The following is a 27506-nucleotide window of genomic DNA, read 5'->3' as shown; positions in this document are numbered from 1 at the left end:
TAGACCAAGAACACAACAGACCAGGCTGCTCCAGTGCCATTGAACCTGGCACTGTATATGTGTGTATATACTGTACCTCTTCCAGTTCTCAGTATAGGTCTACTGACCAAATGCCTGTGAGTGCATTAGTGGTGATTCCTCGACCACACCTTTTATTTAACTGCAAAGAAACAGGTTTCCATGCCCCAGGTCAGTAAGCCTTGTAGGGAAACCCTGAGCAGTGTGATTGCAGGACACAACACACACAGTACAGTTGAAGGATTAACTGCAGAAGCATGGTCATGATGAGAGCTCAAATATCAGTGTCCCCACACCCAGAGAGCTGGAGTCTCATCAGTGATCTGTGTTAAACACTTGTAAACTCCAGAGGGTTTTTGCACATCTTCCCATTAGGGAACTAAATACCGGGAACTAAACTGGGGAATGGAAGGTAAAAAGACCAATGCAGATTCAAGGAAAAGGAATAAAAGGAAGAAGAGGAAAACTTGAACAGGGAAAAATTTGCAGTCAAAGAAGGATAAGACTTCCAAGAATAGTATCTTCTACTGAACAGAGCAAATTAGGAAGGAGGATGGAGCACTCCAAGACAAGGCCACAACTAAATGAGAGATTTTGGTAATACTAGCTTTCATTAAATTTGGGGAATTGAAGCAAAATGAGAAGATTCTAGACTAATCCTAGACACTGACACCAGACAACACATACTCAATCCAAAAAGGGTTGAAATTTACACAGGAAGGATTAACGAACAGTTTTGAAATCCTGACATCAATACCACAAACACACCTGATCTCTCCATCAACAAACAGTCCTGCAATCAAGACTTTCATATTGCAGATCACCCAGCCTTGTCCACAACTAAGATGTTGTGACAACTACAAGTCAATAACTTTTTGTATTGACACACACCTAATTTTAGCACTCCTTATAAGCTACGATCAGTCTAGTATGAGTTGAACAGAAAAACTCACTTTCATGTTCTTCATGCACAACTTTATTCACATGATCAACACATGACTGGATATCATTCCATGTGATAAATTCATTTCCTTCTGCACTTGTTTGAGCTTTCAGCTTCACCAAATCGTCAATGTATCTGTCAGAAAACAAAACCCAAACCCAGTAAACATCACATTGCAACAAGCTGGTCAGGGAGCACAAAATCCAGCATTGAGAACTCTACAAAAGTGGGAGAGGTAACAGGAGGGTTGAAAGTGAAAATGGGGAGAAAGAGAAATGCTGTGTGGAGGATGGTCAGCGCAAATGTGAAGTAGGTTCAAACAGACAAAACTGCCAAACAGAGAAAAGCACTGAAACACTGAATGAGGGCAAAGAAAATGTTGGGTGAGCTGGCTTAAGTACTAGCGACAAACTAATGGTATTCCAGCATGGCTTTAATGTGAAGCCCATGAGAAAGCATTGAGAGACAGCACGGGAACCAGACCAGTAAGAAATAGTAATTGCAAAAACAAGATGCAAGAGGCAGCAGAGATTAAATCAATACTGTAACAAATAATGTAGAAATAATGTAAAATTAAAGAGAAGGAAAATTCATGAAGTCACAGAATATAAGCAACATCAAGAACAGGTATGATTCCTTGAATTATTCACCTCTGTGAGTTCTCATTCTCAATGTTTGTAAGGCCTGTGACAGGACTGCTCAATTGTTTCCACACTGTATTCGTATCTCCTGAATCCAAAGCCCTGTTAATCAGGGCCACAGAAGACAGCATCTCTACAGCAACAGATAGCTCTGGATGGGTGAGGTGACCCTGCGTACACAGAGGACAACAAATTAATTCTATTTGCTCCATACAAACTACTGCTGCACATAGAAAACAACAGAGTAGCTGTCAGAACAGACATGTAACAAGGCAAAGGGACAACCTTTACAACAACAAAATAGAAAGATGAGTATCATAAACAAAGCTAGAGCACCAAGTAAGAGATTGAAGAACAGTTTTATAGGGCCAATTAGATCAAGATTTAAGGATTAAACCACATCAGAACAGACTGAACACCAAAGCAGTTCTATGAAGACTCAAGACAGGTTTGCTCCAAAGAATGCATTTAAGAAAACAGACAAGGTAGACCAAGTGACCCATGCCAACTTCCAGAAATAACAGAGAAAGTGATACTTACTTCAGGGCTCTGTTGCTGTAAGGTGGCCAGCTCCCTTTGGTAAAGATCTGCAGCAAATGCATAAACCTCTGGTAACTGGGCCTCTGGATTCATCATTTCTGCCACAGTCTTCTCAGCATCACCCATTCGAATTGCTGAATTAATTTTGGCTACTGCTGCCAGTCCTAGAAATTCAAAGAGCATAAAGAATAAGGAAGGGAGACAGTTGATAACAGCACTTTTATTTTACTCGAATACTTAACTAGAAAAAGAATAATACCCTAACTGCAGGGAAAGAGCCAAACTCTCAGATCCATACATCCTCAGTGAGTTAGTCTTCCATTACTGAAAACAATTAAAATGCATAATGCTCATATTTAATACTTGTTCACCTTTTTGTCTGGTTATCAAATGACTGTTTTACCATTTCAATAATCCAGTACTAAGAAGCCTCACTGCAAATTTTTGGATGGGTGAATCATACCAATTTTCTCTTCCTTTCTGCCTCTGTCCTGTTCAAGGCAGTAACACAGGCACTCCATAGTGGGTACACACTGGCTAACTTAAAACACCGCAAGTAGGTAAACAAATGTGGACATCCATGCCTAGCAAATAAGGTACTCTGAAGGTAGCTGCCTACTTAATTCAGCATTCACTATTTTCCTCTTGTATTCTAAATCCTCTCTCCTCAAATCTCTGGTAATCTCCTTTCTACCTATCACAAAGTGAATTGCTCCAGCACAGTCAGAGCTCTGTGTGGTCTCAGAAGCATCTACCAAAAATCAATCAGCAAATGATCTGCATTTTATTTGCTACCTGATATTCAGGAACCGTAAAAGGTTCTGTAGCTCAGTGTGAATGATCAGCAGATAAACCTATCTTTCACATCTCCTGGAGCAATCCAGATTTTCTTCACAGATCCACAGCACAAAAATTCATACAAGTGTTCTATAAAAAGAAGTTATTTAAGGTGGATGCAAAAATTCTATGTTTCTTAATTCAAATTATATGCTGTTATCTCCAGCCACATTGTAAAAGCTGGATAAAAGACACTACAATAATTAAGGCAACCATCTCTCTTTAGTGTTCTTAGCAGCTGTAAAGTACTTAAAGAACATTCATAATGACCATTCATAATAGACCCAAATACTGTGCTGCGTCATTTTTTCGATCACATCCATGGTGACTTTGCTGCAATAATTTCTGCTGATCCTTACTTTGCTGGTACTGTTGTGCTGCCCTGTTAGCAGCATCTACTCCCAACTGCAACTCTTCCTTCTGCAGAGGACCTGTAAGGCCAGCCTAAAGAAAAAACATAAACTGTGAGAGTGAAACAATGTTACATTACTCATTTCAATTACCTCAACAAAAATACTCCACTTTAACTTAAAACACTCTAATACTATATAGCTTCTGCAAATGAAGAATGCCATATACACAAGGAAATCAGAAATTACTTACCAGATTCTCAGTTCAGGTGCTGAAAGACCATGTATCTGTACAACCTGATCTTGTTTATATCAGAAGTGCAGTCCCGTGAACATAGCAATTAAAGGCAAGACTGCTTCCAAAATGATAAAATATTTAAGACAAAAGGCACAGTTTTGTGGGAAAAAACTCCCTGTACATGAGCTGCATGCTGGAGTGAGATTAGCCATTGTGCAGTTTGCCATGAAACAATCCATTATGTAATGTTGCAGTTTTTCTCTGAGCAACTAAAGAGTTAGCAGAACATCAAAATGGACAACACGCACCTTTGGCTTATACAGACACACTTCTTGGACTATATGATACTACACAAATACAAATGGAGACTGAGTATAACTAGGAAGGCAGGAGGGCTTGAGTAACTTGGGTAGAATCACAGAATCACTGAAGCTGAGAAAGACCCTTAGGACCATTGAGCCCAACCATACACCTAATACTGCCAAGCCCACCACTAAACCATGTCCCTAAGCACCGTGCCTGCAAGTGGTGTATGATGGTACTCCCCACAGTGAAAAGGAGTTCATGCTTATCTCATAGGCATTTATAAAACACATATATCCACATTATTTGGGCACTGACAACAGTGAAACAAGGGAGGACATACCTTAATTTTAATAGTTCTATCCACATACAAGTTAGTAGTTTAAGGTTTGGTGAATTTTATGTGCACATACATACAAACATTATACTGGCCTTTCACATGCAAGATAAAACCTAAATAATAGACAGGCTTACTGAATGCTTCAATCTCTTAACACTGACTTTTTCTAGCCAACACTAAACTGTAATGCAGGTATATATCAAGTGATTAGTACACAGTTGTATGGTGAAAGGCAGGAACAGGGGAAAAACCTCACAAATCAGGGTAATCTACACTTTTCCATACCTCTTGTTTCTGTTGCCTATCACTCAAAAACTGCTTGAAATACCAGTCACAATTTTCTCGTAGCAATCCTCGGAGTCCCAGGGCTGGTGTTGCCAAAGCTTCATACAGTGCTAATGCATCTCCTTGTTCCAAAGCCAGGTCAATCCTTGATATGGCTGCATGTGCTATCAAGAGTAAAACAGAGTTTTGACGAAGTCCCATGGTTTACATAACCTACTGCACAGAAAGAAATACTCTTAGACCTGATAGATAGCATGTTAGGTATGTAATCCAAAAGGAAGACTTTCAGAGTCAATTATGAAGCAGTACTTGAAAAACAGGCTAATGGTTGGAAATGGCATGCACTATTCAAGATGAAGAACTGAAGGGCCCAGCAACATGGACAATCCATTTCCAAAAGGAAGGGTAACAGAAGTCAGAGAGAATTAAGCTTACAGCTATGTAGTAATAATGACTAAAAAACAAAACCAAAACCAACTAACAAGACCAAAACCAACTAACAAGACCAAAACCACACAACTGAAAAAAACCAAAACATCCCACCAGTAAAACAACCCACAAAAACAGGGGAGTTGCTTTTCAATTTTGTCAGCATTACAGAAAAAGAGGAACACAGGTTTCATTTTGAAGTACTCTTCCAAGTAAAACTATTAATATAATATGATACCTACTGTTCACTTTGTTGATGTTTCCCTGAATCTCAGCTTGAGTCAGAAGCTCTTCATACACATCTCTCTCACTATCTGAAGTTTCTGAGGCAATCTGAAGACAAAAACTAATCAGGGTTTCTACTGATTCCTTCTCCTTTACAGACCTTCTAACTGAAAAGGTCAGGATGGGTAACTATTTACCCATATAGAGCTGCGATAGGCCACAGATACACTACCTCTACACATGCAAAAAGAAGCCCTAGACATAAATACATTTAAAGTAACTATAGTCAAGCTCTGATACAGACAGCTTAGAAATATATTATTTCTAAGAGCTGTCTTTTCTAGAGCTCCAGAACATAGAAAGCAGTACACAGAGCTAGGCATGCATTATACAGTGCTCTAAAGCAACATGGACCAATTCCAGCAACAGTCAGTTTTGCTCATCATTTCATTGTTAGAAAAACATATCTACAGTGTACGAAAATAGAAGAATGCGCTCCCAACATAAAAATGCTGACAGGAGTTCTGCATCTATGCAACCCGTATTTCAGACAGCTAAACAGACTAACACAGCTAACTCTTGCCTGTTTTCTATAGTAAGATAGGTTACTGGGGAACATAATAGAAAGCCACAAGGAGTAAATCCACCTAAGACTATACATACAGGACTTAAACACACATTCGGTGAATTCCCCACAGTTTACACTGCAATACAAAATAGCAATGCATGCAAATAGTTTGAAAGAAGAACTGAGCTACCCTATTTTTAGCATTCTCCATCTTATCTTGCTTTGCTCTGTAGAGTGTGGCTTGGTAAGTGGATTCCAGTCGATCATCAAGATTTATTAGCATGGCATTAGGGTTCTTCATTGCTGTAAGAGTGTCAGCTGGAACCTGATGGTCAATTGCTTCATTAATGGCAATGACAGCAGCATGCACTGGAAAACAAGCCACAGTCTGCCAGTTAGTCCCAGACAAAACAGCACTGTTACAAATCAAGAAATCAAGAATCCCTTATTTGAAAAAGCAGAAAAATTATCTGGAAATTAACTGGAAAGCAAAAGAATTATCAAAGTATCTCTCATTCCATCATGGCTTTGAGTTGTTGAAAAAAACAGCAGCCTACTTTCTAGTTACAATACTTTAAGTAGTCGAATCATCGTGCTCCAGAAAAAAGAAAAATACACACGGGAAAAGAATAAAAACATCTTCCCAGTCTTCCAAAAGGCCAATCAGAAAGACCGTACTAGACTTAAAAACAGGCAGCATTAAAACCAACACTTAACTGATCTGCTGATTTGAATAATCAAACAAAATGCCATTTTTCCTTACATGCAGCTTCATCCACAGAAAGTTCATTTGCAAGAATTCCCCCAATCTTGCTGAAGGCAGGCATCTGAATACCATACTTCTCCAGTTCGAGCCTCATATTACTGATTTCCTCCTCTGAAACATACATTAAAACAGTGCTCCATGGGTTTGAACTCATTAGCACTGCTATACTAACTGCTGCTAAAAAAAAAATTAGGATAGCTACAAGAGATGACAATTATCATTTAAATAATACTTTGAATATAACTCAGTAAGTAAAACACAAGAAATGAAGATGCTAAGACATTTTGCACACTTTCCTAAAATCTACATTTCTCCCAGAAACTCGTATGGGAGTATTCCATAGTTTTTCTTACTAGAAAACAACACAAGAACGCTCATGAGGAGCTGGAAACAAACTCCATTCTGAGGTACTTCAACTGTGGTTGCCAGGAAAATGCCAGGTCAGGAAAATGTACAGGCAGTACAATTTAAGATTTTCTTTTTCCCCACAGTCAGACTACACTGAGAGAAGCGAATGGAGTGCCTCAAGACAAGTGGTTGCTAAGTATCATACAACTCTAAAAGACAGTTAATAGTTTAGCATTTTATAGGTATAATCAACAGCCAATTTGCAGGGAAATAAAGTTTATACACCTTTTAACTCAGATGTGTGCCCTCAGGCAAGAGCCTCACTAATGCAAAACACAGAATTTGACACTTTAGCAAAATTAAGGAAGTGAAACTTTGAGGAGGCATGTGGACACACTACTTTGTGCTAGCATCTCCTGCAGCAGATCAGCTGGCAAACACTTCTTCAGCTGATGGCACCTCTGAACTGTCACAGGAGGTCAGAACCACGTACCAAGTTCCAAACTGAAAACTCTCCCAAGGAGATGGATGCAAGGCTTAAGCATCTTACAACAGTGACAAAAGAGTTAAGACACTGTTACTTGTGAAAGTAAATGATTAGTGAACTGATGACTGACTGGCTCAGAAGCTGGCAAATGAAACCTCCTCTAAAATTACTAAAACTCCTCACAGCCATTAATTTATAATTTTATTTGCATATGGGATATTAACAGTAACAATCCTTTAATTGACCTAAACAAGGGTTCAACAACTGATCTAGTAGAGTATGAGATAAAGGCAGCATACATGAGTGTTGGGGTTTTTTTACCTGTGAAGTCTACCTTGCCATATAAATCCTGAATCTGGGGGGCAAGACCCAGTTTAAAAAGGTACAGGCTAGAAAAGAAAACAAGCAAATAATTAAAACTAGTCATATTTTGTTGTGGTTCTGACAAGGATACAATTTTAGGAGATATAGATTCAGGAACAGGTAAGCCAATATAACAGCCGATAATCACCGAGAGTGAGCTGACTCCTCTCTTCCCCCCTCAACTGAACGTAACTGGCCCACCACTATGAAGCCTTCACAGAATTACAGAATGGTTGAGGCTAGAAGGACACTTTCAAGTTTGTCTTGTTCAAGCTCCCTTTTCAAACCAGGTCACAAAGGATCAAGTTCCCCAGGATCATGTCCAGATGGCTCTTGAGGACCACCAACAGTGCAGACCCCACATTTCAGAGCAACCTGTGCCACTCCTTGGTCACTATCACACCAAAAGAAGACTTTCCTGATGTTAAGAGGGACCCTTCTGTGGTTCACATTATGCCATTTACCTCTTGTCACATCATGGGACATCACTGAAAAGAGCCTGGCTTCACATCTCCTTTGCATCCTCCCTTCAGAGAGTTGCACACATTGTTGACATTCCCAGAGCACTATATGTTATCTAGGCTGAATAGTCCCAACTGCCTCAGCCCATCCTGATAGGAGAGATCCTCTAGTCCATTAATCATCTTATTAACCCTTCCTTCAACTCTCTCCAGCATGTTTGTGTCTCTCTTATGCTGGAGACCCCAGAACTGGACATAGGACTGCAGGTGTGGCATCACCAACTGTGAAGTATTCACTAGGCTGATTTGGCTTACTAAAATGGGGTTAACGTATTCACCTGCAGCCTGATGAGAAACGGAACTGCTACAAAGGAGGGATGAACCCATACAGCTGAGTACAGATGGGACTAGAAAAAGAAAAGCAACTCCTCTACATTTTGCCTGTCGTGCTAGCTCAACAGAGATCACAGAATCACAGAAAGGCTTGGGTTGGAAGAGACCTTAAAGATCACATAGTTCCAACTCACCCGCTGCCACAGGCAGAGACACCTTCCACTATCCCAAGCTGCTCCAAGCCCTGTCCAACCTGGCCTTGAACACTTCCAGGGATGGGACAGCCAAAGCTTCTCTGAGCAATCTGTGCCAGTGCCTTACTATTTTCTTGGTTAAAGAATGTCCCTCAGACAGCAGAGAGGGCAGGAATTGGAATGAAAAGGTAGTAATCACAATATACTTGAGCTGTTCTTTTTCCTTCAGAATCTGATCTGGCCACTGCCCAAGGCAAAATATTGGCTTCATGGATCTTTGCTCTGATCTGATGAGTTTGTTGTGCTAGAAAATTTGCCCTCATCTAGCCTTCAGTTCAGCTCTCTCTCCTGATGTCTTTCAGCTTCGCAGAAAGATTTCAGAAGCAATCAGATTTCTGTCCAGTATTCCTTACCTGAGTGCATGAATACAATAGATACAGCGTGGCATGTTCTTGCGATCATAGATATCTGTTGTTTCTGGGTAGAATATCTAAAGACAAAACAAAGTAGCAGTCTGAATTATACTCACTCTATACAGCTAAATCACATCAGCCCAATTCTTCCACACTGCATTAGAGAAACAGCTCACAGAACAAAACTCTTCAAGCTTCTCTGCCCTGGACCAATGTTTCTCCTGCTTGAAATGTCAATCCTTCCTTTTGTCTCTAATACCCAAACCAGAGCTCCCATTTTCCTGCCAAGTTCCACATACATGAATGGGTAGAACCTTTCTTTTGTGTGTGCACCAAGATACTGGGTCATGAGGCATTAGCGAGGACTTTGGTGAAAGCCAAAGGATGAAGAAAAGACTTACAGAAGAAGAGAGAAAAGAGAATTTTGTTTGGATTAAATGCAGTTGAGAAACAAGAGAAGAGACAGTTTCAAATGGAAACCCAAACCAGCACTGAGGTGCTCTGCATACTATATTTTCAGTTAGCTAGACCCAAGAGCTTTCAGTCTCAAACACAAAGCTCTTCGAAGTTTAACAAAAGAGGTTGATACTGAAGTTTCAATTATTTCAGAAGTACTGACAAAGGATGTTATTTTCCAGTTATTTGAAGGTTCCTCGCTGTTGCCTATGAGCACAAAACAGGATTGCTCTTTCTGTAAAGGCAAGAGCAACTGAACAACCCTCAATTCCCCCAGGATCAGTTCCCTGGCTGTTCTGCATGGGAAAATACTTAAAGCACCAGTATCTCTTGTAAATGTACTGAACCCCAGCCCAGTTTCTTTAACATCTTCTCACACATTTACTTCCACCCAAACTCTACTTACATCTGAAAATCTTACCTCATACCTGGCACTTCACATCTCTCTATCTAAATCCTTCCTCATTTCTTTTCACCTAACCACCCTAACAGCAGATTTCAGTATTTCTTAATCCCAAATGTGTTTCTGTAAGATCATCATAGATCCCAGCTTTTCCAAAACTGAATTCAATTTGCAAGCTCATGTGCAAAGAAAACCTACATCAGATTAAACTACACAATGCCAGTTTTGGTAAGACTATGCATAACACAGCTACAAAAAAACTTGACTATCAGCCCAACACTACCACAGTTACATATATTTTCAGGCATGAAATTAGCCCAGAGAAGTTTATCAGGCCATTTCTCTGGTCAAGTCAGTAATTTATATTTGATTAAGCTACACCAGGAACATTTCAAGTCGACGTGAAAATTTCAAAGGAAAATCTGAAGAAACGGAGAACACAGTATTTTCTGCTGTGCTGCTACTTTTAGCATTGAATTCTAAAAAAACTTCCACAATCGAACTGTAGCCCAGATACTGCTCAAAAGAATGCATGGCAAGAATGATGTAATGCAGACATTATGCAAGATAATTAATATTAGGGATATATGGTACAAAAGGATAAATTATTTTTCTCTTGGTCATTCTCACGTGTAGCAAAATGAAATCTTTCAGTAAGTTTTAGGAGAGAGTTTCTATAGGTACACAAATCTAGAAATCTAAGAATTAACTAGAGTAACTGTGCTCATTTTTTTATAACAGCAAATGCTTCCACGGAACGCAAAGCTTTTCTGAGATTATTTATTTATTTGGATGCACAAGACAGAAGTTACCTTGGGGAGACCAATCTCAGACATGGCATTCAGCCACTGGATTACATTATCTGTGTGTCGGAAGTGGAGACCAGTTGCCTGAAACAAAAATTGGCAGAAACAAGAGGGAGGGCAGTAAGAAACAAAATACCACAGCTGTCAAGAACAGCAGGGAGGTTCATTAACACAGAGAGTGAAAACAGCACTTCTGCAGGAAAGAAGTCAGAAGTCTTCTATATATGCTTATATTGACTGTTTATGACAAATTATTTCACCTAAGTGCAAGCCTAGATATAAAGCTAAGAGTCCACCCACCCTCTCATTTAACCATTGTTCTAGAGTGAAGGCAGAGTTTCTCAGGTTAATATGAATTAACCTTCTGCTTATTTTCTCACAGTACCTCCATGTGTACATATTCCCATTTTAGATGTCTATCTAAAGAAGTATCCATGGTCAACAGCACTCACCTTATACCTAGTCTGTTCCCTATCATAGATTTTCTTCACAGAAACCACTTTAGGGGAGAAAAAGTTTCCAAGTTTCGCCAGGTAGACTCCATTTCTCAATCCTTCTTCCAGCTCTGTTGTAGCAGGCAGCTCCTCATTCAAACAGGCCTCCATCCATCTGGAAGTGCAAGAACAATGGTCACATGAGTGTATTTCCAATTTGTGAACACAACCCCATGCCAAACAAGTCTCATGCTGCTGCTGCTGTCATACTCAAGCATAGTATTCACTTAGCACTAGAGGCTGAAAACAGATATAACACTACCACAGAGTCTGCATCATTAAAATGCTAGTTGGCAACACTTCTGACAAAATATTAAGGAGAAGTACAGAGTTCACCAGCCAGAGTTTCAAAAGTAATTAAGACACTGTCTCATTCATGTTTCTCCTTCAGCCCATGACTTAGCTTGTACCGGTCTAGACATAGCGGCCATCCTGTCCTTTTAACTAAAGTCTTCCCCTTGTACAGGTTTATCTCACAAGCATTTCTTTACTCTCCTTAAGTATTTGCTAGTTATTTCATGACTTTGTGCTGCTTACCAAGCTCTTTTAAATGATCTCACAGAGAGCCCTTACAATGTTCACAGAATCATAGAATGGTTTGGGTCAGAGAGGACCTCAAAGCCTATCTCATTCCAACCCTCTGCCATGAGCAGGGACACCTTCCACTAGAGCAGGTTGCTCAGAACTCCATCCAAGCCTGTTCCCAAACACTTACAGGGATAGGACAAGCCACAGTTTCTCTGGGCAACCTGTTCCAGTGCCTCAACACACACAGAGTGAAGAATTTTTTCCTAATATCTAATCTAACCCTACCCTCTTTCAGTTGGTGATGTTGTTCTCAAGTCTATCTTCCTATATATCTTCTCCCACCCTACTATACATTTCAAGAACAGGAGAAAACACATGGAACAGGCATTCCTCTCCTCATAACTCATCTTCCCTTGTTGCCTTCCATCTCATTTAATGGTATCATGGACCTCATGACAAAAATAAAGACTACAGCAAAACATTTTGAAAAATCACTGTTCTCAAAACAGAGGTACACCTCGATATTTCTTCTGTACAAGCTACTGGAGGCTGTAAACTGCAAGCTCAGCTACAATTTCTCCTAAAGATGACATGCTACCTGGCTGTTCTGGGCTCTAAAAAAGGGACCTGCACAACCACAGGCCACTTTCTAACGCGTCTTACTCAGATCATGCCTTACTTGCAGCTTAACTCTAAAGCTCTTACAGGACAGATGAGCCTTGGATGAATTAAGATCACAGAAAGGTGGCTTTCAAGACAATAGGGGCCCAGAATAGCATCAGTCCATACTATAAAACAGAGCTGACAGTGTAACGTAAACAAATCTCGTAATTTGGCTCACAGGGAGGATAAGCCCACATTACTGGCACTGATCTGAAACATAAACAAGTAGATGATCCTGCTTCAACCCAGTGCACTTTAAATCCCAAATGAGACACCAGTGCACTGTGGACTGCAGCCTGAACCCAAGAAAAGGAAGGGGGCGGGGGGGAGAGGGCGCGGCTTGCAGCCCAAAGCGGGACCTGGAAAAGCAATAAGGAGTAGCGTTTACCAGGAAGAAAATGTTTCTGGGAACACCTGGCCAACATCTGTACATAAGCTACAAAAAGAAACTCAGTTCTTCTTAAAACTACTGTTTTCCCAGATTTTGCTGCTTTCCTCTCAAAAACCTTAGTCGCTCTTGAATATTGAGCTCTAGAAAAATGCACACCCTAACTGAATACGTAATAAACACGACATAAGTTCAAAAAGATACCCTTGCATGCCCAACCAAAGATTCCTGAAAGGACACGGAGCTACTCAAGACACTGGAAGAGTCCAAATCACAGCAACAGTTTGCACAATACCTTCCCAACTACCTTACTGGGAAAACAAAAAAAACCCAAAAACACCCACTTCCTTCAGACTAGAAGACCTAAAATGGAAGTAGAAGGGAAATGTGACCAAACTATTTAATTAGTACCTTATGGAAGGACACAGAGGCAGTGAGCTGTCTATCTCCATACAGAAAGATAAATGGCCCATAATTAGAACATAAGCCATTTCAATGTACTCATACCTGTTTCAACAGGTCCTAAGTGGGTGTTAATGTAACTACAAAGCTAGAGCAATTTACATACAGTAATGTTCCCCTTGGTGTGGCATTGCTTAACCATTTGCTAAGCCAGAGGACAAAGCTGTGTTTTCAGAAAACATCATCCAGTACCTTTTATATTTAAAAGCTCACATACTTGTATTAAAATTAACACCTGTCATCCTTAAAAGACAGAAGTAAATGTGGAATTTCCAGATGAACAAGATGAATGCATTTCTCAATGAACAGGGAACCTGGCTGATGGGCAACAACCTCTACTCCTTTTAGACATTAGGCATTAGAACAATATGCCATCAATAAGCTTTTCACAGGAACTTTCAATTCTTTTCTGCTACTTCGGTTGTTTCCACTATGCTCCCTCCCCCTCACCAGTACAGAAAAAAAATGTTTAATCCAGAATTATTTTTTCAATCAAGTTTCATCACATGACTGCATAGATAACATTGGACTTAAAATTTTACTGAAGCTAACTCTAATTAAAGTAGTAATGGCACCTTTCCAATCAGTTAGTCATACTGTTACAAAATCCCCCTCCTAAGAAAAGGTTCTTGAATATGAACATGCAGCTACTACCATCACCTGCAATTTAGAGCCAGGCCTTCCTGACAAGACATGACAATAAAAATGTAGCATCAGGTACTGCTGGGCAGCCCCAGTCTCTCAAGTAACGTTGTCTTCAAGCTTTCAAAGCAAACACTGCTCCACTACCAAGGACTGGAAAAACTTAACATCAGTCATCTCAACTGTCAACTTTTTTATTCTCCCACAATACGGAATTATTGAGGATTGTGACAAATTACACAAATGTGTCCTATGTTTGAAAAGTATCATAGGCATATTTCAACCAGAACTGGAGTTTAGACACAGCAAAAACTTAACACTGATCATATGGCATACCTGTTGCTCTTTCACTTGTGAAAATGTTGAGTCTGGCTAACCCTGAGACAACGGAAATAGTGTGGAAAAGAAATTAAAAGTCACTCTTTTCCTCTCAGACTGATTATAGACAAGCCTGAAGAAGTAGAACTAGCAATCCGTCTCTCCAGAAACTGTTGCAAGAATATCCAATTGAATAAACAAAAATATTAGAGCAGAAAATTTAAAAAATGGACAAAGCCTCTAAGAAAGGCTGCTCATTTCATGACAGGACTACCGTGCAGTATGTTCCAGCCCAAAAAAACCCCAGAGCACGGCACACAAAATACAGAAGGCATCAATAGTTGGAAAAAAAATGATTTTATCCACCAATGAGGAAAGCTCACTTTTTGGTCATCATTAAGTAGAAGTAATTTCCAGGCAAAACAAATTATTTGCAGGGGCCAGAAATATAAATAACATTTTCTAGCCTTCAACTGTCCTACAGTTCCAATACAATGGCCTTTCCTTTTTCACACAGACCTAGCCAGTGACATTTTTCAACTCCAAGGCGACACAGTGGCCCAACACACCATCTGAGTCTGCACCTGGTGGTCACTTCCACTAAACTATGGAACCTTGATACATCATGCTGAAGAATAACTGGTACCATTAGTATCAGAGTCTGGTACCAACACCGTTGGCTGAAGCTCAGTTGTCCACAGGACCACATCACATTCTGCTTACTGCACACCTCACCAGTTTCATTAGCAGGAAAGCTGCAAACAGAACTTCCATGTAAATTTCTGAGCTGCTAGTTTAAGAGCACTGGCCACAGAGTTCTTGATCATCAGACAGAATCATGCAAGTCTTCTCTTTGCAAGCATGTCAGTGCCACAGCACTCCTTCCTTGCTTCTAGCATTCCCCTACCAACTACATTGCAGAAGGTTGCCATCTCCTTCTTCAAGGAGCGTATGCTCTGTTTCCTCCTGAATGAGGTCTGGAGGGGCATAGAGTTTAACGCTCTTTCCAGGCGCACAGGACTGTTAGTCTCCAGTCTTTGTAACACCGTATGCCATACCAACGTCTTTTAATTAGAAAAACGAGCCTGCCTAAACCTGTGCTTTACCAACAGACCTAGACTGCCTTAAACATCTCACAGCCACGAAATAAGCAGGCTGTTTGCCCAAAATTACATTCTTCAAACACATCTTCAACATGGGATTTCCATATGCGTGCTCACGCCGTGGTTACAAATTCTTGAAACTAGGTCATTTTTGTGCACTTTTAAAGTGCCTAGAGCATCAAGAAAATCAACATTGGATACCTTTGTGGTCTAACTCTGTCAAACATCACAGTGCTGACGCAAAAGTTCCTAAAGTTGTCCAGTCCAGGCTCAAAAAAAAAAAACAAACAAAAAAACCAAACAACAAACAAACAAAAAACCAACCCAAAACATATAATAGTTTTGCCCACAAGAAAATAAATGGAAAATTTGCTCTTGATCTGCCAAAGTCAATATGAAAACCTGCAGCAGTAAATACGCAAAAATACTCACATGCTTCAGTTTTTGGTAGTTAATTAGCTGGTTTCACAATTCCAGGACAACTACATTTTGAACAAGAAGGACCTGTAAAGTGATCAGCCTCTCCCTGTGTTGAACACTACGTTGATTTAGGTGGCAAGTAGCTTGTTTCACAGGATTTCTGACATACAGTAAATAATATAAACCTCCTTAAGTAATAGTTTGTGATAGCATCTTATTCATGTGGCTGCCGTAGCAGGAGAATTTGGCAAGAATCTTGCAGATGGCAGAAAACATACAAGAGGTCAAAACTCTCTGCCAAACAGTTTCAGTGATCACAGTATACCCATCAGTCAGAAGCTGGAAATGAGACAGTGAACAATGCTAGCCTGCTACACAATGCTTCCTACTACAAAAATGACAAATTATGTCACAGAATGACTTTCAGAATATCAAGCATTCCACTCAGAACAACAAAACCTCAAGAAAGAAAAACTGTCTCCCTTTCCCTAACTCCCCAATGGATTTGCTCACCCTCAGGGTCCATATTTGCATAACACATCAATGTTTTTGGCCCATCTTGTCTAGCACCTGGCACTGACACAATTTCAAACATTATCATCTTTTGCCTGAGAACTCATCCTACAGAAACAAGGGTCACAAAAGAAGACTAAGGGACACCAGCACATTCCAGACAGCAGGTGTCCAATCTAAAGGAAGGTACCAACAATACTTATTTAGAATTCCACTCTTCAAAGATCATAATCACATGTGAGGGAAGGGTGGGAGGAAGAGAAGCACAGGAATGCTTTCACAGTAGTGTAACAGTCAACATCCTGGGAAACATGATCATCATCAAGAGATACAATGTTCAAGATCACTTGCTTTAAGTCTTCCAAAGCAGGTAAATCTGAAATCACACCTGTTAATATTCAGCACTTTGTTCATATCAGTATGACACATTGCCAGGTATCTTTACAACCACTAAAATTGCACCAGTAACCACCATAAAACTATCAGGATTGTAATTTGAATTATTCTACTGAGCAAGATGTGTTTACTAAAACACATTTTGACTGCTCTTTGGTCTATAATCCTCTATTTCTCTACCAAAAGCTTCATTCTTAATTTCACTTTCAACTCACATAGCTTTGAAAAATCTAACAAGCTGAAATAGAAATTTAAATCTTTGTCACTTGCCCCAGAAAAGAAAAAGCTCTTGCCTTCAACCTTGGTCTAAAGCCAGTATCTATTGAACCTATATGTGGTAGACAGTCAGGAAATGTAGTTACACTCATGTTCCAACACCACAGCAAAATCTGCCAGACCTTGTCAAAGGGGGAAGCTGATTTGTATTTGGACATAAAAACTGAAACACCCACCCCAAGGTTTCACTCGACCTTATACTCACAAGCATCAGAAAGTAACTGGTGCCCAAGAAGTCTGTCCTGCAATCAATCAAGCAGGAAAAGGACATTCAAGCTGTCCACCCAGGAGTGGGCCATTACACTTGTTGCCCTGACATGGTGGGTGACCAGTCATCCAGTTCTCCTCACATCTCCTGGGCACTTTCTCAGTTGGCAACCACACGCAGAATTTACGTGTTACAGATAAGGATAAGCCTTTTCCCACCCTCTGATTGTGAACAGCAATGACTCTCTCTGTCTGGTACCACCTCCATGATTCACCAGCATTTGTTCACTGTGCTCTGCCTTCAAAGGGGAGTCAGGTGAAACCAAACGCAAACTTGCTGGGATCTGGATGACTAGCAGCTAATCCAGGCATTTCTAAAGACAAGTCATTCCAACTGCTGCATGTGGTGCCTTCACACCTAGATGCTTCTGTTCATGATCATTTAGCCCTTCTAGTGCAATTCCCCACAGGTGTACCAAGGAAAAGATGCATAGCCACTGCAGCAGGCCGGCACAGAAAAAAGTGGTCAGAGCAAAAGGGCAGCACCTTTTTTTACCCCCCAACAGTGTCTGCATAAGCCATCTGAAAGAATGTACGAAACTGTGGCTTAAAGGCTTTTTCACTGCTCCTTACTGCCAACACCACAGGTATGGCAGTCTTTGGACTAACCATACTATTAATTTTATTGAAAGATGAGGATTCTCATACTCCAGCAGATCATTTGTATGTAGAAGCAATCTCAAATATTTTTAGTGCAGGAACAAATGTAGACTTGGCAAGCATTCTCACAGATGGTTAAGAAGAGAAAACTTGGAAGACCACCTCAGCTCTTCATCCAGTTCACCTGAACAAGGGCATTAGACTGCCATGGAAAAAAAACCAACAAAAACTTCTCTTTAAAATAACTCGTTCTACCAACTCTAAACAAATCAAGGAATCACCTCAGAAGATGAAAGATCTCTCCGAGAGGTAACAACAGCAAAGTAAAATAAATTTATCACATCAGGTGTGCTCTCCTCTAGAAAATTAGGTGGATATTTAAATGCCTTTCAGTAAGGTTTGTACAGGAAGGGACACAGTCTCTCAGGTGGAGAGCTAGGAAAACAAGTACTGCCTACTGCTAAAAGGTTCCAGAACATTCTCATTATCCACACAGACATGTTCAGTTCAAAGATACAAAAGAGCAAAAAATTAGTGAGTAACACAGGCCAGATTTTTCCAGTGATTGATGTACTCCTCCTGGCAACATGCAGCCGAACCAAAGAGGATACTGATACTTTGGCATTTAAATCTTTCCCTCCACCACTCCCCGCCTCCATGAGGTTCCTCTTTGCTCCCTTGCAAACACTGCCAACAACCTGTAAAATTCCCTTAGCTGCTCTTGCTGATGAGGATACTACTGCATTTGCCATGTTTGCCAAAAAGATTTGCCATTTGTCCTGGAGAGCTCTCAGATGCGTACCAAGCCCACAGTCAAGGGGAACTTAATTATCAAACACACAGAAATCTTTTTCAAGCTAATTGCCTCAATCATTTAGCAATAGAAACTAAATAGGCCTAAATGCTTGGAAGCTACAAAACCACTGACATTACTATACCTCAAGACCAACCTGATTTCTTGTAAATAAGGGTTATTAAGAAGCACTCCACAGTATGCAATAGCCAAGAACCGCTAGTGACATCTATTTGCTTTGGTTATTTTGGGTTGCTCTCTCCTTACATTACACACAGTACTCCTTCAGAAAGCACCATCCAAAAAGAAAAATCCTGGTCTCTGAACAAACAGTTGTTTCTTTCTTCCTGGCCTGCCTTTCATTACTATTTCCAGTGAGTCATAAAAAAAGTATCCAAAGTGAGGCAAAGATGGTGGTACTCCACCACTGTCCTTTCTGTACCTCTCTCCACCCACTTTTCAGAAAAATACAGCTCTGAATGTGCATTCCAAGACACTTCCAGTCCAGACAGCCACTCCCTGCCAACTGCATGAGATCATCAACGAAACAGTACAGGATCTGTAGAGAAATACCTCAAGTCCAAACAGGAGCTGATAAAAGCCCAAATAAAGTGGTAAGAGCTATGCAGAAGTTACTTCAACTAACAACTAGTGATAATAAAATATTATCTATGAATACTCCTGGATTACAATCTAACACGGGACTTGCATTGTATCTGAGAGAAGCAGAAAGCAAAAAAAACCACCACAAAACAACATACACGAAAAACCAATCCAAACAACCAACCCAAAACCAGCACCTGACCCAATCTACAACTGGAAACACCGATGAAGAATATTATAGTAAAACACCCTGACTTCTAGATAAGGACAACAAAATTTAGGTCTCTCGGGCTGGTTCTATTTGAGATAAATATACCCTCACCCTTCTGTGAGCATGAGCTGACAACAGAACAGAGTATACTCTTACAGTTTTATCTGCACTGCCACAGCTTTTCTATTAAACTACTGTGATTTGGAGACAGGGGAAAAAAAAAAGCAAAGCAATCCAAACAAATGAAATAAAAGAGAACACGAAAAAGAAAACTTGAAGTATTAAACAACACTTATTAGTAAAGCCATTTTTATTCAAGAATGAGGCATCTGGCCCACACATAGTAGAGTAATCCCTCTATTCACAATCTTCATTTTAACTCCAAATTTCATTTCAGTCTTTCACAATCTTGAGCAACTTAGTTACACTTTGCCTCCCTTTCTCCAACTAGCAAGAATTAATTCCTGTTTCACAAGACTGTTGCACATTATTAACTGAAATAAAAAACTACTAAATAACAATAGAACAACAGTGACAGTGAAAAAAAACCAACCAAACAACGTGCTGGAATACCATTAAATAAGTACAAATGATTCCTCTGATAATGTTTCTGATGTATGCTCATTAGTAGACAGGTCCTGCAAACAGTTATAAATTGCCATAAATTGAGTATGGAAATACTAAAAGTTACTGCACATCGGCTGTCACATCAGACAGTTCAGAAATTCAAACTTTTCTAAATTTTTTATTTCAGTACAAAGTTAGGTGCTAGCCAATTTTCATCTTACCTTCTTCTAATATTTTAAAAAAACCCACTTTGCTTCTAGATTCCATATCTGTTGCTCGGTTAAAAGGATAGCAAGCCTCTGACAGTGCTGATGCAATGCAAATCAGCATGTTGTTAATCACATGATTTTAGGTGCCTTTATGTTATAGGAAAAAAAAATTAATATAAACTACAGTGTTTGAATGCAATATTGTACTGTAATAATATAACATGATTATGGGAAAGAGGAAGGGAGTCACTTAGTGTTGTTCTTCAGCTGCCTCCTACCCTGCCTTGGCTACCATCAACTTTACAACGTTCACCTTTTCAGCTTCTGAGTGTGATATGGGGTGCACCAGCTACCTTCCTCTGCTCTTAGGTCCTCCTCCTTAGAGATGTAACTTCCAATCTGACATTCTCTCACCGTGAAGAAAGATTATTAGCCCTCCCACAGCTCAGAGGGACTGTAATCAACAGCACAAGCAAAATACCACACTATCTAATTCAGATGCTATACTTTAGTTACACTACTGGCAAAGATGTTAAATACAGAAAATCTCAGATCAAGGGCATTAATTTCAAACACACTGATCTCTTATAGTTCTTGTTTAATTGATCCTGTTAAATAAACTCCTTACCAACAATGCACCCAAGAGCCTTCTTCTAGACTGCACCAGTAGTAATAAATAAAACTCAAAGGGCAATTTACAAAATAACTTCTCAGTAAGGAAAAAAAATTCCTGGAGCAGACAATGAACTCGAGCCTTTGCTTTCCCTGGTGTATCTTAATTATTAAACTAAGAAGTCTGCTCCCCTCCTGGCCATTTAATCTTTAACTCTTACATTAAGTGATACAGCCTTAGGAATCAGGAACTCCCACTCACATATACATGAGTAGCCTGTAAACCACTAAGCAAACATGGGTTATGGGGTGGATAGGGTTGAGGCTCTCCAAGCAGACCTTCCACTTGAAAAATTACTGCTCCAACTGCCAAGGTGGATACAGCGAAGGCTGTACACCACTGCTTGCATTTTGAGCAACACAGCTGTTGCTTCATTCTTTACAAAACTTACTGGTAACCACTGGGCATTGTTTGAAACATCTCAAGGCTCACCCGGAGACAAGAGTGAAAACTTCCTTTTTTTCTGACAAGGTGTGGCAAAAATCAAATGCCCAGCTGCTCAACCTCATCAATATCAAGACAACACTCAGAAGAAGAGACAACATCACTAAGAACTTCAGAGTCAAAGCTGATTTATTTAAAGAATAAGTCCCCATGATTAAGCAAGAGCTTAATGAAAATACTAAAGCTGTAACTGTGGAACGTATTTTTGCCTGAGTTTTTTTTTTTGCAAATCTAGGTATGGAATTCAAGAGAGAATCAGCACCTCCTCAAGCATTTACTCCAAGGCCGATGACAGGAGGAGTCCACAAGTGAAGGATGTGGGACTCCATCAAGCTTGGACAGTTACTACAGTGCAACTCATCTCTCCCTGTTTGCCCAGCATTTGCTGCTCAAGACTTTGGATTCAAAGGGAAAGAGCTACTTTGAAACACAGTCAGATCTTACTGACTACTTCAAATTTCATTCAAGTCCGCACGAAAGGAAAATTATCTACTAGTAACTAAGCAGTCTTTGTGAACTTATAATAGTGATCATCCTCATAAAGCACCTAAAGGACTACAGTATAAACTGAGTGCTCCCCGCCCCTTCAAAAATAAATATAATAATTCTTGATAAAATTAAAGTCCTGGAAATAAATCCCTTATATTCTGCAGTGGTAAACTTGTACAAACTCAGTACTTTCTTCTCAGTAAAGTCACTACAGCTGAACATGTCTGTCTTGCTAAGGAAGAATTACACAGATTTATACAAAATTCACCACCCAGCCAGGGAAAATTTTCTGTCTCTTAACCTATATCATCTTTTGAAGGACAAAGGGAGACTTAAGTATTCGGTGAGCCATGACAAAACACGCTCTCGGCTATGCTGAACATGTATTTATGTATGTCTCATTCCTATGCTTCATGTACAGCATATAGGATTTAATCTTTGCCAAATATTTTTAAAATAGCAAAAATAAGACTTCATGTATTAATTTTTAATGCCAGTCCTTTTTCCTTCAACAGCAGATATACAGCATCTACCGTGTTCTGATCATACTTTCAATTAATTGTCTGAATGAAGATACACGGTATGTTTATATGCTTAGTAAACATGGAGATAACACAAAAGCTACACACATGCTGGAAGACAATAAGATAAAAGTTATTTTAATATTTCAAACAAAAATCAGGAAAATCTAATTCAGCAGGATCAAGTGAAAAGTAACACACTTGGGAAAACACAACAGACCATGCAAACACAAGATGAGAAACAAATTTCAGCAGCACAACTTCAAAGTGACAACTCAGCAAAACTCTACTATATCATAACATCATGAAAAAGCAGATACCATGCAAAAATGTACGATACTATCAAATTCATTGGGGTATAGAAAATAATCCTCACGCTCTTTACAAGTAGTCACACTAACACCCTGTTGGAAAAGTTCTCTCTGTTCCGGCAGAGGACTTCCAGAAAGACACTGAGTGCCTGGAGAGATGTCAGAGCAACCCAGGGAAGAGTAGTACAGATCTATTAAATAGATGGATGCAGGGAGAAATATGCAAGAATTGAGTTCTCAGTCTAAGTGAGGATAAGTGCAAGGGATATACACTGCTACAATTTAAATTTGTAAAAGATTTCAGTTAAGAGGAAGGGAATAACTGTTTTTCACATGCACTGCTAAGCCAGGAGGCAATACTGCACCAGACATATACAAGTCAGACAACAGGGAGAACCCATCCAGTGCTAGGAATACTGGAGCAATACAGCTACAGAGTCCTTGCCACAAAGTCTCTGAGAACGTTACACATGCACATCAGAGGTCGGTTGGTTTTTCTGGGGAGGAAGGGAATTCCTTTGTTTTTTTTGGTTGCTTGCTTTTTCTAGTGAAACTATGTAGCCACTAAGAAACTGAGACAAGACGTAAGATGTATCCAAATTATTCCCCATACCAAATGTCACATCTTCTTTTAAAGTACCAGCAGTTTCAAAATCACTTATTCTCACCTCTTTGCTTCCTCCAGATGACAAAGGTATTCATAGGCTACATTCTGGCGTCGCCTTTCATCCATTTCCTCTGCTGTTAATCTCTCATTATCCAAGACAGCTGAAAATAAACAAAACATGGTCCTCAGATGGTTGAAGATTGAATATAACCAAACAGGGACATCAAAAATCAGATCCAACCTCTCCCAAAGAAACTCACTACAGTTTTTTTTTATTCAGAAAATTAAGGATCTGATGACTTGTTCTTTACTAGCAACAGAAGATGCCCTGTTTCCTCATCCTTGTCACATAAATTTGCCAGCTTCCTTCTTCCTGATTTCTCAATTTGACTGCATCCCTTTAACTATTTTTTAGAAATAATCCTTTATTTTTTTTATTTTCTTCTAGCTTTGCCTTTGCCTTCCTCAAAAGCACATCAGTGACCACTTGGCCCCTCATTTATCCTCTGATTTTGATGGCAAAAGATTAAGGAACAACACAAATACATATTCGCATTATATAATCCCTTCTGTATCTTCATAGATCACCTCTAAAACAAGGCAGAAACACTAGTCACACTCCTTATCTGGAAGGGAATCATTCAGATTCACAGCCTGCATGTCATCTTCAGATCAAGCTAAAGACCTACATAGGGGTAATATGCCTAAATCTTCCAGATTCTGTGTATTTAAAGCCTCAGTGAAAAAGTCTTCTCTTCCCATACTTTCAGCTAAATACATCTCATATCAAAAAAAAAAAAAAAAAAAAAAAAAAAAACTGAAGTTTTTTAGGTTTTGTGGATCAATTTGACAAATAGGAAATATACCGTTACTAATCAAAGGTTAGCTTATACCTAAAATGCCTTCAACTACAATCTACTGTGTGCTTTTGAGACCCCAGCAGGAACACTGCATCCAAGTCTGGCGCCCTCAGCACAAAACCTGTTAGAGCAGGTCCAGAGGAGGGCAACAAAATGCTCCGGGGGCTGGAACACCTCTCCCACAAAGGCAGGCTGAGACAGCTAGGGTTCAGCCTGGAGAAGAGAAGGCTCCAGGGATACTTCATTGCGGCCTTTCAGTACCTAAAAGGGGGCTTATAAAAAGTAGATGGAGATACTGACGGGACAACGGGGACAGTTTTAAACTAGAAGTGGAGAGATTTAGATCAGATAATAGGGATAAATTCTTGAACCGAGAAGATAGTGAGGCATTGGCACGGGTTGCCCAGAGAAGCTGTGGCGACCCCATCCCTGCAAGTGTTAGAGGCCAGGTCGGACCGACTGCCGCTTACAACATCTCCCCTTCACAGCACCACGTTTTCCTCCGCCGCTGATAACTTCAGACGCGGTATCAGAGCACAGGCCAGCCCGCGTGTCGGACGCCAAGACCCAAAGCCTCCCTCTCCACAGGAAGCCTCTGCCAAGGCGGTGAAGGGGTCCGATGGCAGCGGAGCTCGCCCGGCACATCGGGTGTGGTCGCCAGAATCGGCGGGAAGGCGGAAGGCAGGGCCGCCCCCGCCCCGCCCGCGGCGGACATCTTGGGCGAGGCGCGGGGCCCGCCCGCGGCAGACGACGGCGGCACAGCCGCGGGACGCCCCGTCGCTGCCCATCCGCTGCCTCCTGCCAGCGCTCGTCTCCAGCACTCAGGAGGGCCGTCGAGCTTCGACGAGCTCCCGTGCGGCACGGCGCCCACTCCGCGAGAGGCGCGGCTCCCCGGGACCCGCGAGTAGAGCCGGCGGGGCGCACCGCGCCCGCGGGGCAGTCCCGGAGCCCGGACCCCGCGGCTCCCCCCATGCCTGCGGCAGCCCAGCCTCCCCTCCCAGCGCTAGACCCGGGCAGGCACGGACAGCTCGGGCTGGGCATCGCTTGGCGGCCACGCGGATTCCCGGACCTCGGGCACTCCGGTACTCACAGCCATAGTGGGGCCGCGACACGGCCAGCCCGTCCACGTCCTCCGCCGCCATGGCGCTGCGCTGGGCCGGGGCTGGCGGGAGCTGGGCGCGGCTGTTCCTCTTCCTGCCGCACCGGGTGTGGCGGGGGCGGAGCCGCTCCTCCGCGCTCTCTCTGCCTTTCCCCACCCTGGCCGCCCCCGCCGCCTTCAGCCGCCGCGGAAGAGAAGTGACGAGTTGCGCAGTCCCCCTCCGGCCGGACTCAGCCCCCAGCCTAGCTCGGCCCGTCCCCGGCTTGGCCGCCCTGTCTCTCCCCGGGGTCCTCTCACAGGGCCAGCGCCCTGGCCTGAACCTTCCTGTTAGCCTCATTCGTAACACCCAGCTAAGCTCTGACCTAAACTCTGCCAGCATACTGTGCGGGACACAGCCCAGGTCAACCTACTCATGACCCACATCTTACCTTCTCAGCCCTCCCAGCCCCACTGTGTGCAGTGCAGCCTCATCAGCTCAGCCTCCACAGCCCGGCTGCCTCCCCCGTGCTGCTGGGCCAGGCTTGCCTAGGCCCTCTTGTCCTGCCAGGTTCCCCAGCTGCATTGCCCTTCACAGTATCAACACCTGGCGTTTCTGGATGCAGCTGTGCCGTTCCACCTAAACAGCTCTGCTGACCAAACTGTGGTAACTCACCTGAAATGTCAGCCATAAGTTGAAGCACGGTGCTCCAAAACAACAGCAACATCCCGCAGCACTGCCACTTCAGAATGATGCCCTGAAAGTTTCCTTCCCTTCAGTACACATTACTGTTGTTTTGCCTGTTTCTTGTTCAAGGGTCAGAGCACTGACGATGACAGCCACCATGTGTCCATTTTAATTAGTCCCATGAATTTCACTGCCAGGGCATAAACTTACTACCTAAGCACAAATTAAGTAATTTGGAAGACCAATAGCCTCTGTTAGGAAAAGCATCAGCAGCAGGTCAGGGAGTTGATCATTCCCATCTTCCCAGCAGTGGATTCAGTTTCAGCTTCCCCAGTACAAGGAAGACATGGGCATAATGGAACAAGTACATTAAGGGCTTGGAGCATCTGACATGAGGAGAGCATGAGAGAACATGACAAGAAGCAATGGACTGAAAAACATAGAAGTCCCACTTCAACAAAATAAAGAAATATTTGTATTCTGAAGGTGATCAAACTCTAGAACAAGTTACCTGGAGAAGTTGTGGAGTCTCGGCCCTTGGAGATACTTCAAACTTAACTAGGCATAGTCCTGGACAAACCCACTTGAGTTCACTCGGCATTGAGGAAACAAGGTTGGACTAGAGACTTCCAGAGGTCACTTCCAAACTCAATGATTCAATGAGCCCATCAAAAAGTACATTTAATTACTATATATACATAGGCAACATGCAATAGGACAAGAAGACATAGTCCGAAGATGTGCCAGGACAGGTTTAGGTTGGACATTAGGAAGAATTTCTTCACAGAAAGGGTGATTAGATATTGGAATGGGCTGCCCAGGAACATGGTGGAGACATCATCCCTGGAAGCGTTTAAGGAAAGACTGGATGTGGCACTTAGTGCTTTGGTCTAGTTGACAAGGTGGTGTTTGGTCATTGGTTGGACTCAACAATCTTAGAGAACCTAATTAATTATGTGATTGTTAAAGAGTCTGTATGAAAGGGAGACATAATTCAATGGTTACAGAAGTAACTACATCGGGGAATGCCAGACATAAATTACAAACCAAAAGGTTTTATAATGCATTATTATTATTAACATTTGCATTATTTAACATGTGGCCACTTGGAAGTCATGTAATGAGAAGACATTTAAAATAATGTTTATATATAGACTGTGGAGTGCAGAACTCATTTTGTCCTGCTAAAAATCTCGTAACATTTTTTGCACAGTGCCACAATCCTCCCTCAAAAAAATCTCATTCTGGTAAGAACAATACAACACGATTATTGCATATCATCAAAGAACCTAGCTGAACCTCTTCAAGGTTGTATTCAATGGTACCTATAACAGCTCCCCTGATTTAAGATTTCTGGTGATTGTTATTGACTCTGCAAAATGTTTTTCTGTTAGGATTTGTGTATCTATGTGTCTAATTTATTGCCTTTCCTGTTTCTTGTCTTTTTTTTCTCTTAATGTTGAATGAGCACTAGTCAGATAACCTTGCAAATAATATAGAGATACCTATTTTTCTCTAGTTTCAAAATTTGGGCAATCAATTCTGTAAAAAAAAAAAAATCTATAAGTTTTTTGCCTTAATGACTAATCACTAGGCTTCCTAGAGAAAATGAGCACCAATATCCTTTAAATAATCTAC

General features: G+C 41.2%; 1 protein-coding gene across 2 annotated transcripts in view; it reads right to left on the bottom strand.

Annotated features, from left to right (window-relative positions):
* IQGAP1 (IQ motif containing GTPase activating protein 1) overlaps nucleotides 1-27506 on the bottom strand; it is a 55721-nt gene that overhangs the window by 27482 nt on the left and 733 nt on the right. Inside the window, exons 1-14 of one of the 2 annotated variants that reach the window (XM_032122551.1) lie at nucleotides 25196-25305; nucleotides 23307-23406; nucleotides 11200-11356; nucleotides 10754-10831; nucleotides 9083-9159; nucleotides 7640-7707; nucleotides 6481-6594; nucleotides 5908-6086; nucleotides 5167-5257; nucleotides 4496-4659; nucleotides 3339-3423; nucleotides 2143-2306; nucleotides 1612-1772; nucleotides 972-1096 (exon numbers count right to left, since the gene is read on the bottom strand). In XM_032122551.1, the coding sequence (XP_031978442.1) occupies nucleotides 972-1096; nucleotides 1612-1772; nucleotides 2143-2306; nucleotides 3339-3423; nucleotides 4496-4659; nucleotides 5167-5257; nucleotides 5908-6086; nucleotides 6481-6594; nucleotides 7640-7707; nucleotides 9083-9159; nucleotides 10754-10831; nucleotides 11200-11356; nucleotides 23307-23406; nucleotides 25196-25247 (1615 nt within the window). In that variant the 5' untranslated portion in view covers nucleotides 25248-25305. Of the gene's footprint in view, nucleotides 1-971; nucleotides 1097-1611; nucleotides 1773-2142; nucleotides 2307-3338; nucleotides 3424-4495; nucleotides 4660-5166; nucleotides 5258-5907; nucleotides 6087-6480; nucleotides 6595-7639; nucleotides 7708-9082; nucleotides 9160-10753; nucleotides 10832-11199; nucleotides 11357-23306; nucleotides 23407-25195; nucleotides 25306-27506 lie in introns of those variants that run through there. The other variant, XM_032122552.1, reaches the window with a different exon arrangement.

This window comes from Corvus moneduloides, chromosome 13, assembly GCF_009650955.1.
Source record: "Corvus moneduloides isolate bCorMon1 chromosome 13, bCorMon1.pri, whole genome shotgun sequence".
NCBI lineage: Eukaryota > Metazoa > Chordata > Aves > Passeriformes > Corvidae > Corvus > Corvus moneduloides.
Note: the sequence above shows the minus strand (reverse complement) of the source record. Positions and strands in the feature narration are given on the sequence as shown.